The 13291-nt window shown below is 45.5% G+C and overlaps 1 protein-coding gene across 2 annotated transcripts in view; it reads right to left on the minus strand.

Moving 5' to 3' along the window:
• RP9 (RP9 pre-mRNA splicing factor) overlaps positions 1–13291 on the minus strand; it is a 31219-nt gene that overhangs the window by 17126 nt on the left and 802 nt on the right. The window contains exon 1 of one of the 2 annotated variants that reach the window (XM_072153254.1): positions 13150–13247. The exons of the other annotated variant lie outside the window; for it this stretch is intronic. Within the exon in view, the coding sequence (XP_072009355.1) occupies positions 13150–13244 (95 nt within the window). The 5' untranslated portion in view covers positions 13245–13247. Of the gene's footprint in view, positions 1–13149; positions 13248–13291 lie in introns of those variants that run through there. 2 annotated transcript variants of the gene reach the window in all.

Here is a 13291-nt window from a genome sequence, read left to right on the forward strand (position 1 = left end):
CTCCTACTCACCCATCTTCGGCGCGCAGCTCCGCATAGCTGCGCGCCCTCGTCCGGCGATCCTGCCGTCTGCGCATGCGCAGAAGAGCAGGCCCGCGCCTGTTTCGGAGCAGTGACCGCGCAGGTGCGGGCCTGCTCTTCTGCGCAGACGGCAGGATCGCCGGACGAGGGCGCGCAGATACGCGGAGCTGCGCGACGAAGATGGGTGAGTAGGAGGGGAAAAGAGGCTACCGGGGCGTGGAGTAGCTGCCTCGTGTAACCTCAGATGCGGCTACTCCACGCCCCAGTTAACAAAAAAGTGTGGGACGTGAGGATTAGCCCTTAAAAGGCTATCCTCACGTCCCATTGATCCACCTACCACCCGATCTACCTTTATAGGTAGATTTGTGGTGGTAGGTTCCCTTTAAGTTACCGATTTAATTGACAGGCAGAGCGCTGCAGCACAGAGGCGCCTGTGTGTTTTGCTCTGTGCACAGGCTGGGGTGACATCATTACGTGTGGCAGAAAAGAGTAGAGGGAGAAGAGACAGCATTGGCAGTGGAGAGCTGGGGCTGGAGCCTGGAGGTATTATAGTATATACTATAAATGTGGGGTCCAGCCTGTATATACTTCTATGGGGTTGGGGGCTTACCTGTATATACTATCTACTGGAGTCCAGCCTGTACATACACTCTATGGGGGGTTCCTGCCTGTATATACTCTATATGGGGGTTATGCTTGTAAATACTATCTATGGGGGGGGTCTGGCTGTATATACTATTTATGACAGGGTATGGCTGTATATAAGTTATATATGTTAATTAGGATTGTTTTGTATGTATAGTAAATTGTGGGTGCTGTAAGCACTTTACTTTATTTATGAGACTATACAGGTGATATTATACTGTAAGTGACTGGGATATTTCTAGGTGCACAGCAGGGTCGTTGCTAGGGTGGTAAAACATCCGGGGCACGGGCCCCAACGTATATACATAACACTTTCAGTAATGCCCACCCCTGTACACAACACATACAGCTACATAAAACACAGGAGAAATCCCTACCTGTTACATCCAGTGCCAGGAGGTGCTTCCTAATATAAAATGTTATAAAGCCATAAAACCTATACACAGGCGGTCCCCCTACTTAAAAACACCCGACTTACAGACGACCCCTAGTTACAAAAAGACCTGGATGTTGGTAATTTACTGTACTTTATCGTTAGGCTACAATGATCAGCTGTAACAGTTATCACAGGTGTCTGTAATGAAGCGTTAGTGTTAATCCTAGTTCTTATGACAACCCAACATTTTTAAAATCCAATTGTCACAGAGACCAAAAAAATTCTGTCTGGGGTTACAATTATAAAAAATACAGTTCCGACTTACATACAAATTCAACTTAAGAACAATCCTACAGAACCTATCCTGTACATCACCCTGTGTATATACATACATTCTGGTTTACACACAATGAAGCTGACAATTACTGCCCCACCACGGTCCCATAATTTACATTACTCCCCCTCAGTGTGCCACCCACCTAATAATGTTCTCTAATCTTGACAAGTAAGAATGCAATTTACAATTAATAACTATAGCCCCCCACTAATTAGCTCTCAATGTGACTCTAAACTAAACGATTCCCTGCCTAATCATGCCCACACAAAGAATCCCCTCACCTAATACCTACTCCAAGTAATGTCTGCAAAACCCACAGTAATGTCCATCACAGCCCCCAATAAGATGTTCCCCAGAGCCCCCTGTAATGTTACCCACAGCCCTCACTAAGAAATGTCCCCCATGCCCCCTCATTTTCATACAGCCCCCTTGTAATGTTCCCAAAGCCCCCTGTAATGTTATCCACAGCCCCCAATGTCATCACAGTCCCCTGTAATGACCCCCACAGCTCCACTAAGAAGTCCCCCACAGCACCCAGTAATGTCTCCAAAAGCCCCCCCTGTGTCTTCGCAGCCCCCCAGTAAAGTTCCCAAAGCCCTCTGTAATGTCCTCCACAGTCCCCCAATGTCTTCACAGCCCCCCAGTAAAGTTCCCAAAGTCCTCTGTAATGTTCTCAACAAAGCCCCCTAATGTCCAGTCAGCCCCCTGCAATGTCCCCCACAGCCCCACTAAGAAGCTCCCCAGAGCCCCCAGTAATCTCTCCAATATCTCCCCCTATGTCTTCACCCCCCCCCCAATAATGTTCCCGAAGCCCTCTGTAATGTTACCCACAGCCTTCCCAATGTCTTCACAGCCCCCCTACAGCTTCCAGTAATGTCCCTAACAGCCCCCACACCCCAAAGTCTTGACAGCTCCCAATAATGTCCCCAAAGCCCCCTGTAATGTCCCCCACATCCCCCTCAATGTCTTTGCAAACCCTGTATTGTCTCCAAAGTCTCCTGTAATGTCCCCCACATCCCCCCCCCAAAGTCTTCACAGCCCCCAGTAATGTCCCTCACAGCCCCCCCCCCAAAGTCTTCACAGCCCTTAGTAATTTCTCCAAAACCCGCTGTAATGTCATCCACAGCACCCCTCCGCAATGTCTTGACAGTGGCTTTACTGTCCCCAAATTGCCGGTAATGTAATGTTCCCTATAGACACCATAAAGTCCCCAATGTGCCCCCTCCCCCTTGCATAATTAAAAAAAAAGACTGATACACACCTCTGTGTCTCCCCCGGCTTCTCTCCATTCACTCCAGCACTGAGGCGCGGTGACGTCATCACCAGGCGCCTTCTGCTCCCGGCAGCTGTAGTGAGCTGCTTGAAGCAGGAGACGCTGTGTGATCGCGTCTCCTGCTCTCTGTAGTGAAGAACGGAGCCGGCAGCACCTTCACCACTACTGTGCTCATCGCTATCTATGTCCTGAGGACGTAGATAGCCATGAGAGTAGGGAAATTTCCCCGGACATTTGGGGCATCGGTCAAAAGATCCGGGGCACGGGCCCCGGATCTTTTGACCTAGCAACGCCCTTGGTGCACAGTGTGGGTAATTTGCTGCATGGAGGTGAAGACATCTGGGGGCAAATTAAGCAGAGATAAGTAGAGCAGATCTTCATCTGTAAGGTACTAGATCCAACCAATATCTGTGTCTGAGTGACTGCTAGTGTGTGAGATCGCAACAGCGTGTGTAGTGTCAGTCACAATGGGGCACATTTACTAAGGGTCCGAACACCTCATTTTCATCAGGTTTTGCAATTTTTTTTCCGTTTTGAGCTGAATTGCCCCAGGTTTTTGCCGCACGCGATCAGATTGTGGGCATCAGCGCCGTCTTGCATCCGACACAAATTGGGGGGCGTGGACATCGGACAAACCCACTGATTCGGACAAACCGCGGAATTTAAAAAGCAAATTGTGTCGCAAGATCAGCACTCACATACACCGGGAAGAAGAAGGTGAACTCCAGTGGACCTCAGCGGGGGAAGCGACACATGCAGGAAATTGGACGCACAATCTTAGTGAATCGCGGCAGCTCCGAATCCTCGTCGGACATTCCAGATCGGCGGCGTCAATGGGACGGATAAGTAAATGTACCCCCGTGTGTCAGTGATCTGGTGGCACAGTGTGCATATGTTCTCAATTGTTAGTAATTTTCTAAGCATTTTCTGATCAGGTTGTAGTTACTTTTCATAGATTTGCCTGCAAAATCGTCAGGCAGCAAAAAGGCTAGAACTGTATAGTAAATTTGACAGACCAAGGCAGGCTGGCAGCCTTATGTCCATCCCAACCACTCCCAATTTTCAAAAATTGGCCATGCACCAGAAATTTTTTTTTTCTTTAAGCCTTGTATGCCATAAAAACAAGGCATAATAAATGCCTCACAATGAGATCTAAATTATATTTTATGATGGATTTATCCAGCATCAAGTGCTACAAAGTAATAAGTAATTAGTAATAGTAATATCATTTGGATAAGCAGATTTCTTTGCTGGGAAAATTATAATGTTGCGATGAACCACAACTGTAACCCAAGCCATAGAAAGCCATGCATGTCCCATATTTTGCACAATTAACCCCCAGCCAGGTCATGGTGCTTACCTCACCGTAATCAGGTGCCATATATCACTATGGGGGCCCTCATCTAGCCACAAATGGTCTGTACAGCTTCTAGGTTGATTTTCTAGAATTTACCACTACACAGGTCCATAAAAGAAACATGATCTGGAAGGTGGCCACTATTTTACATTAGTTGCCCATGTGCCTTCACTGTCTTGTGGATAATCCCTGAATATTCATTAAGTGATTCAGTATTCCTGCTCCTTACTTTTGTGCTGTGTGCAGACTCTCTGTGGCTTTTTGTTTACATGTCTAAGCTCTGATGAATAGGAGGTTGCTGCAGCAGGAGATTATGACTCTCCTGGTCCCTCCCCACCCCTTTTCCCGTCTCTGTTAGTGGGGACTGGTGTTGGGCAGTCATGCTTTTCTTAGTGAGCTGGATCATTAGACTCAGCTATCGAAAAAGAGCTGTCTCTTTTGGCTCCTGAACGTCCCTCTATTAAATATATTACAGGGAGTCTCCGTTCAGGGGCGGAGTCGGTGCTTAAGGTACATCCAGGAGCCGACTAGTTAATTGTGATTTTATTCGAAATAGAGAGAGTGAGGGGTCAGGGCCGTATTTATGCCTTGGCCCCGGGAATACTGTGCCTAGGGCAGCCGGGCCGGGGTGCGGTCCTGGGGAAGGGGGGAGTGTAAAAATTTTTTTTTTACATTTATTTTTAAGGAGGAGAATGTGTGGTGCAGTGTGACATAGATGTAATGTGGTGGTGGAGGGGGCAGAATGTGGGTGCAGGGGGAGAATGTGGGTGCAGTGACATATTAATGTAATATTGGGATGCAGGGGGGATAATGTGTGGTGCAGGAGGAGAATGTGGGGTGCAGTGTGACATGGATGTAATGTGGGGGTGCAGGGGATGTGGGGGCGCAGTGTGACATGGATGTAAGGTAGGGGTGCAGGGGGAGAATGTGGGGTGCAGTGTGACATTGATGTACCCCCACCGGTACAGGGGAGAGAATATGGGGTGCAGTGTGACATGGATGTAATGTGGGGTGCAGCTGAGCGCTGTACTTGCCAGATACAAAGTGGGACAACCCCTGTAACCCCTTAACGCTCTGCGCCGTAGCTGCAGAGGTGCAGGGAATGTATGAAGAGGGCTCACGGGCTGAGTTCTCTTCATACAAGGGTGGAGGTTGTTGTATATTGCAGCAAAACCCCACCGCTAATAACCGCGGTCGGTGCTTGCACCAATCGTGGCTATTAAAATTTCCGTTGCCGCCAGCAAAGTCGCCGGCGGCATTTAAAAGACGTTGGCGAGATGGTAGCTACAGTGGTGTATAGTTAGTTGTAACTTAAAGAGTCCAAGTTGGATCAGTATTAGTGTTAGAAGCCACTGAGCCCCTACTCCTATTATCAGTACATATGATAATATGACATATTATATGATCCACTTAACCCTTAACTGTTAACACTATCTCCCACATTTGATATTACCCCATTGTGTTACATCATGAAAGGAAACCTACTATTTGATTTGATACAGTATGAAGCAAACATACCTTGAAAATGCTGAAGCTACACTGGTGCAGGATCATATCTTGGTGCTGAGTGGTTTTGCTGATAAAACAGATATAAGATTATGATAATTAAGCTCCGTCGCTTCTATGGCTCCTTCAGCGCTTGCTTCTGTGCTTCTCTTAGCATGTGAGTCTTTCTCTGCAGGAGAAGATGATGAATTCCCCATTTGTTGTGTATGGGTGATCCAGCTCAGGTTGATTAGTCATGCTTGACTAACCTCCATTTGTAATTACAAGCTCATTGTTGATCCAGCTTTCCCAAAGGTCCTGAATGTTATATTTATTTTTTCAGCAAAATCACTCAGCTCAGGGATTAACCAAGATATGATCCTGCACCAGTGTAGCTACAGCATTCTCAAGGTATGTTTGCTTCATAATCCATTAAATCAAATGGTAGCTTTCTTTGAAGGAGTAACTCTTGCGTATTGAACCACTACTCCTGCTACATAATTTTAATCACTTTTATATATATATATTTCCTCTCTATAAACTGTTATAATTGATTATTAATTAAAGTTAATTTGACCAAAGGGTACTAGTGGATACCACAAGGTGGCCTTTGGATTTTAATTAAATAAATAATTTTGTCAGACAAAGTGATACTATGCTTTTTGTTGAACATGATTTCAAAAGACTTCAAGGAAATCTACCACCAGGATAACGAATTGTAAACCAAGCACACTGACCTACTGGTTAGTGTCCCCTCTGGCAGGTTCTGCTTTTCTTTTAGCAAACCCACTGATTCGGACAAACCGCGGAATTTAAAAAGCAAATTGTGTCGCAAGATCAGCACTCACATACACCGGGAAGAAGAAGGTGAACCCTCAGCGGGGGAAGCGACACATGCAGGAAATTGGACGCACAATCTTAGTGAATCGCGGCAGCTCCGAATCCTCGTCGGACATTCCAGATCGGCGGCGTCAATGGGACGGATAAGTAAATGTACCCCCGTGTGTCAGTGATCTGGTGGCACAGTGTGCATATGTTCTCAATTGTTAGTAATTTTCTAAGCATTTTCTGATCAGGTTGTAGTTACTTTTCATAGATTTGCCTGCAAAATCGTCAGGCAGCAAAAAGGCTAGAACTGTATAGTAAATTTGACAGACCAAGGCAGGCTGGCAGCCTTATGTCCATCCCAACCACTCCCAATTTTCAAAAATTGGCCATGCACCAGAATTTTTTTTTTTCTTTAAGCCTTGTATGCCATAAAAACAAGGCATAATAAATGCCTCACAATGAGATCTAAATTATATTTTATGATGGATTTATCCAGTTACTTGACATTTATTAAAGTAAGCTGTTAGGAACATCAGCATCAAGTGCTACAAAGTAATAAGTAATTAGTAATAGTAATATCATTTGGATAAGCAGATTTCTTTGCTGGGAAAATTATAATGTTGCGATGAACCACAACTGTAACCCAAGCCATAGAAAGCCATGCATGTCCCATATTTTGCACAATTAACCCCCAGCCAGGTCATGGTGCTTACCTCACCGTAATCAGGTGCCATATATCACTATGGGGGCCCTCATCTAGCCACAAATGGTCTGTACAGCTTCTAGGTTGATTTTCTAGAATTTACCACTACACAGGTCCATAAAAGAAACATGATCTGGAAGGTGGCCACTATTTTACATTAGTTGCCCATGTGCCTTCACTGTCTTGTGGATAATCCCTGAATATTCATTAAGTGATTCAGTATTCCTGCTCCTTACTTTTGTGCTGTGTGCAGACTCTCTGTGGCTTTTTGTTTACATGTCTAAGCTCTGATGAATAGGAGGTTGCTGCAGCAGGAGATTATGACTCTCCTGGTCCCTCCCCACCCCTTTTCCCGTCTCTGTTAGTGGGGACTGGTGTTGGGCAGTCATGCTTTTCTTAGTGAGCTGGATCATTAGACTCAGCTATCGAAAAAGAGCTGTCTCTTTTGGCTCCTGAACGTCCCTCTATTAAATATATTACAGGGAGTCTCCGTTCAGGGGCGGAGTCGGTGCTAAAGGTACATCCAGGAGCCGACTAGTTAATTGTGATTTTATTCGAAATAGAGAGAGTGAGGGGTCAGGGCCGTATTTATGCCTTGGCCCCGGGAATACTGTGCCTAGGGCAGCCGGGCCGGGGTGCGGTCCTGGGGAAGGGGGGAGTGTAAAAATTTTTTTTTTACATTTATTTTTAAGGAGGAGAATGTGTGGTGCAGTGTGACATAGATGTAATGTGGTGGTGGAGGGGGCAGAATGTGGGTGCAGGGGGAGAATGTGGGTGCAGTGACATATTAATGTAATATTGGGATGCAGGGGGGATAATGTGTGGTGCAGGAGGAGAATGTGGGGTGCAGTGTGACATGGATGTAATGTGGGGGTGCAGGGGATGTGGGGGCGCAGTGTGACATGGATGTAAGGTAGGGGTGCAGGGGGAGAATGTGGGGTGCAGTGTGACATTGATGTACCCCCACCGGTACAGGGGAGAGAATATGGGGTGCAGTGTGACATGGATGTAATGTGGGGTGCAGCTGAGCGCTGTACTTGCCAGATACAAAGTGGGACAACCCCTGTAACCCCTTAACGCTCTGCGCCGTAGCTGCAGAGGTGCAGGGAATGTATGAAGAGGGCTCACGGGCTGAGTTCTCTTCATACAAGGGTGGAGGTTGTTGTATATTGCAGCAAAACCCCACCGCTAATAACCGCGGTCGGTGCTTGCACCAATCGTGGCTATTAAAATTTCCGTTGCCGCCAGCAAAGTCGCCGGCGGCATTTAAAAGACGTTGGCGAGATGGTAGCTACAGTGGTGTATAGTTAGTTGTAACTTAAAGAGTCCAAGTTGGATCAGTATTAGTGTTAGAAGCCACTGAGCCCCTACTCCTATTATCAGTACATATGATAATATGACATATTATATGATCCACTTAACCCTTAACTGTTAACACTATCTCCCACATTTGATATTACCCCATTGTGTTACATCATGAAAGGAAACCTACTATTTGATTTGATACAGTATGAAGCAAACATACCTTGAAAATGCTGAAGCTACACTGGTGCAGGATCATATCTTGGTGCTGAGTGGTTTTGCTGATAAAACAGATATAAGATTATGATAATTAAGCTCCGTCGCTTCTATGGCTCCTTCAGCGCTTGCTTCTGTGCTTCTCTTAGCATGTGAGTCTTTCTCTGCAGGAGAAGATGATGAATTCCCCATTTGTTGTGTATGGGTGATCCAGCTCAGGTTGATTAGTCATGCTTGACTAACCTCCATTTGTAATTACAAGCTCATTGTTGATCCAGCTTTCCCAAAGGTCCTGAATGTTATATTTATTTTTTCAGCAAAATCACTCAGCTCAGGGATTAACCAAGATATGATCCTGCACCAGTGTAGCTACAGCATTCTCAAGGTATGTTTGCTTCATAATCCATTAAATCAAATGGTAGCTTTCTTTGAAGGAGTAACTCTTGCGTATTGAACCACTACTCCTGCTACATAATTTTAATCACTTTTATATATATATATTTCCTCTCTATAAACTGTTATAATTGATTATTAATTAAAGTTAATTTGACCAAAGGGTACTAGTGGATACCACAAGGTGGCCTTTGGATTTTAATTAAATAAATAATTTTGTCAGACAAAGTGATACTATGCTTTTTGTTGAACATGATTTCAAAAGACTTCAAGGAAATCTACCACCAGGATAACGAATTGTAAACCAAGCACACTGTCCTACTGGTTAGTGTCCCCTCTGGCAGGTTCTGCTTTTCTTTTAGCTTCTCATGACTTTGTATTTACAATAAAAAGGTTCCACGGATTATGCAAATGAGCCTCAGGGGCTCCAGACTCTATAGATGTAAATGGAGCTTGGACCCCCGAAGGCTCATCTGCATAATTTTTAAAACCTGTTCTTCAAAAAAAAAAAACGAAGGCATACGAAGCTACAAAAAGGGCAGATCCTGCCAGAGGAGGCACACGCGAGTATGTCAGTGTGCTTGGTTTACAATCCTTCATCCAGGTGGTAGATTTCCTTTAAGGAAAGCCTGAGCAGTGCGTAGAAAGTTTGTCCATTTACACCTCTCCAGAACACATGTCCTGTACATATGATCAAACGGATGATTTAATCAGTTGGTCTGGGGAAGTTTGCTGTTGTTTTTTTCCCGCCTAGATTACAACTACACAAAGACTTGAAGAAAGAAATTACTTGGAAATCATATTCAATCAAATAATCAATCAATTTGTAGTTATGAGGCCCCACTAACAGTATAGAGGTAACGGGGTTTACTTTACATGCCTCTTAAATTTCAGAACTCTAACTGTTCAGGAACATGGTCAGATGATATAACAATCCTGATTGTAAGCTTATCCACCACAAATTTGGTATGGGGTGAAGGAGGGTGAGGTACACAGTCAATTAAAAATGGTTGTCTCATTGTAGCTATTTACTGAAAAGATTTATGAGTTTTAATAAAAACTCACTTAAAATGAGCCTTACTGAGGTGGCTGGGATAGTTCACATTTAGCATATGAACATATAAACCACTCATGCCTTCCTGCTACCACACCTGCTGACTTCTTTCATCAATGGGCGGATGTGGACGGAATAAACAATTTGTTGCAGCTTATTTGATGATGCCATGTTTTTGAAGGCTTCTTTAATGAGGACAGTGGACTCAGGCATGAGAGTGCACCCTAAAGCTCCAGCCCCCAATAACTCTGCCTGCTTGCCTTTGCGTATCCTAGGCGATATGGGACAACTACAAAGATGGTCCCTCCCCATTGTCACAGGTGCCCCTGCGACCTATATCCTGTGTCGCAGGCGCACCCATGCATCTCCGTGTGCCCCAGCGTCTCACGTACCTGCCCTGGCTCCAGCAGCAGTCCCCGCGATGTTCGCGCTCCGGAGTGCGCGCTCCCGTGTTCTAGGGCACGCACACGTCACCCTAAAAAGTTAGGGCCAGCGCGCCGCTAATGGCTTTGGCCAGCTGCCAGCCCTGATAAATTCCAGCCCCTTCCTATGTCCCCCGACATATCTTTGTGCTTCCGAGAGAAAGCTATATTCCAAGCCCTCTGTGATTATCCTGATTTCCCGTTGTGACCTCGATTCTGTTCCTAACTCCGATCCAGTGCTGCCTGTCCTTACCTACCGCTACGTTCCTGAATCTAATCCTGTGCTGCCAGTCTCGACCTCCTGCCTGTCCCCGACCATGAGTTTGCCGTAGGTTCCTGTACTACGCCTTGGTCGCCACCAAGACGGCCTTGAAAAGCCTTGCGCTCTGCCAGCCAGCGCATACTATGACATCATCAGTGGCCGTGTCATAATGTGCGCCGGGTGCCAGAGTGCATGGCCACGTCTCTGCCGGCTGTTACAGCAGACAAAGGAGCCGCGGGGACCATAGCAGTGCAGAGAAGATCGACGAGAAGCCAAGCATCGGGGAGCTGTGCCCAGCATCGGGACCACCCGAAGGTGAGTATATAAGTTTATTATTTTTTTAAGTACTGGCTTATGGCTAATAAAGGGAGCTGGCTACTAAAATGAGCGGGCTGGCTAAATGTGGCTGTGAGTATGTAAGTTTATTTTTTTTAAGTACTGGGCAAACTGGGGACTGGCTGTATACTAAAGGGGGCTGGCTGGCTAGTAAAAGGGGCTGGCTACAAAAGGAGGCTGGCTACTAAAGGGTCTGGCTGGCTTATAAGACACGGCCATGCGCTCTGCCGGCTGGCGAATACTTTGACGCCATCAGCGGCGACACCGCCGCATCATAGTGTGCGTCCGCCGGCAGTTCGCATGGACGCGACTCTGCCAGCTAGAGAAGAAAGAAGACAGAAGCTGCCGTGGATTGGGAGCAGTCGCCGGGGATCCGGGCACCGGACGGTGAGTATTACGTTTTTTTTTTAAAGTTGACTCATGTATAAGCCGAGGTAAGGTTATTTCAGCACATTTTTGTGCAGAAAAACTCGGCTTATACACGAGTATATAGAGTAATCAGATAGCCAAAAAGCTAAATAGATAAATGGTTAGATAGACAGATATATAGATAGGAAAAAGTCAAATTATAGGAGTTAGGTAACTAGACAGATAGATGATAGATATATAGACAGGAGATAGATGATTAGCATCTTCAAACAGCATTCAACCAATGGGTGTTAAAAGCGCAATACATCCTCTTCCCACAAAAGTCCAAATGCAGGGGGGGGGGCCTTTAGGACCGGGGGCCCTGTGCAAATGACCAGTTTGCCGCCCCTGATTGAACTCCATGCTGGTGCTGTATTTATGTGCTAAGCTTTGTTTTTGTAAAGTATATATGTAAATCATTATTATGATAATTCATGACAGACACAGTATTATAATTTGGAAGACACTGTCCATTTTAATTGAAGGGGCGACACTGTATATGTTAGAAATAATTCGGTAGAGAAAATATCTAAGGTGGCCTAGTGGGATGGTACTGCATACACTACAATCCATACATAAATGCATCTCTGTAATATTTGTCATTTGTGGGGGGATGTTTATGCTAAAAATCGAACCACATTGTACACATTTTAATAATCGGGGGGGGGGGTAAATTTTTTTGAGATTCGCCCTGTACAGCAAACTACCTAGAAACTGCCCTGGTTACTGCCAACACACCAGCCACGTATAATAAGAGGGGGCAGGGAGACAACCCCTCAGTGTAGTATTTCTGTGTGACCAGTGGCGTAACTAGAGTCCACTGGGCCCCGGGACAAAATTCCTAATGGGGCCCCCCCCCCCAATTATACCTAAAAAAAAACCCTCAAAACCCTTTCTGCTAACCGATATTTCAGTGATTATTACATATTCTGCCCCCCACAATGAATTATTAAATATACTCTCCCCCCATAATGAATTATTAAATATTCTCTCCCACCCCCACAAATATTTCATATTCTGCCCCCCCAATGAATAATTACATATTCTGCCCCCCCACAATGAATTATTACATATTCTCTCCCCCCACAATGAATTATTACATATTCTACCCCCCCACAATGAATTATTACATATTCTGTCCCCCCCCCACAATGAATTATTACATATTCTGCCCCCCCCACAATGAATTATTACATATTCTGCCCCCCCACAATGAATTATTACATATTCTCTCCCCCCACAATAAATTATTAAATATACTCTCCCCCCATAATGAATTATTACATATTCTGTCCCCCCCCCCACAATGAATTATTACATATTCTGCCCCCCCCACAATGAATTATTACATATTCTGCCCCCCCACAATGAATTATTACATATTCTCTCCCCCCACAATAAATTATTAAATATACTCTCCCCCCACAATGAATTATTACATATTCTCTCCCCCCACAATAAATTATTAAATATACTCTCCCCCCACAATGAATTACATATTCTGCCCCCCCACAATGAATTATTACATATCCCCCCCACAATGAATTATTACAATCTCTCTCTCCCCCCCCCACAATTAATTATTACAATCTCTCCCCCCACACACAATGAATTATTACATATTCCCCCCCCCCCCACAATTAATTATTACATATTCTGCCCCCCCCCCCCCACACACACACACTTAGTTAATTATACAATAAGCCCCATTTTAAAAAAAACCTATACTCACCTCTGGCAGCGGGTCCCGCGTCTTCTATCTTCTTGCCGCGGGCGGGCAGGAAGGGGTGCGCGGCCGCGTGATGACGTCATCACGCGGCCGCGCATCCCAGTTCATGGAGCGATGTGCGCCGGGGTTGTCTTCCGGCCACATC

This window comes from Engystomops pustulosus, chromosome 5 (assembly GCF_040894005.1).
Source record: "Engystomops pustulosus chromosome 5, aEngPut4.maternal, whole genome shotgun sequence".
NCBI lineage: Eukaryota > Metazoa > Chordata > Amphibia > Anura > Leptodactylidae > Engystomops > Engystomops pustulosus.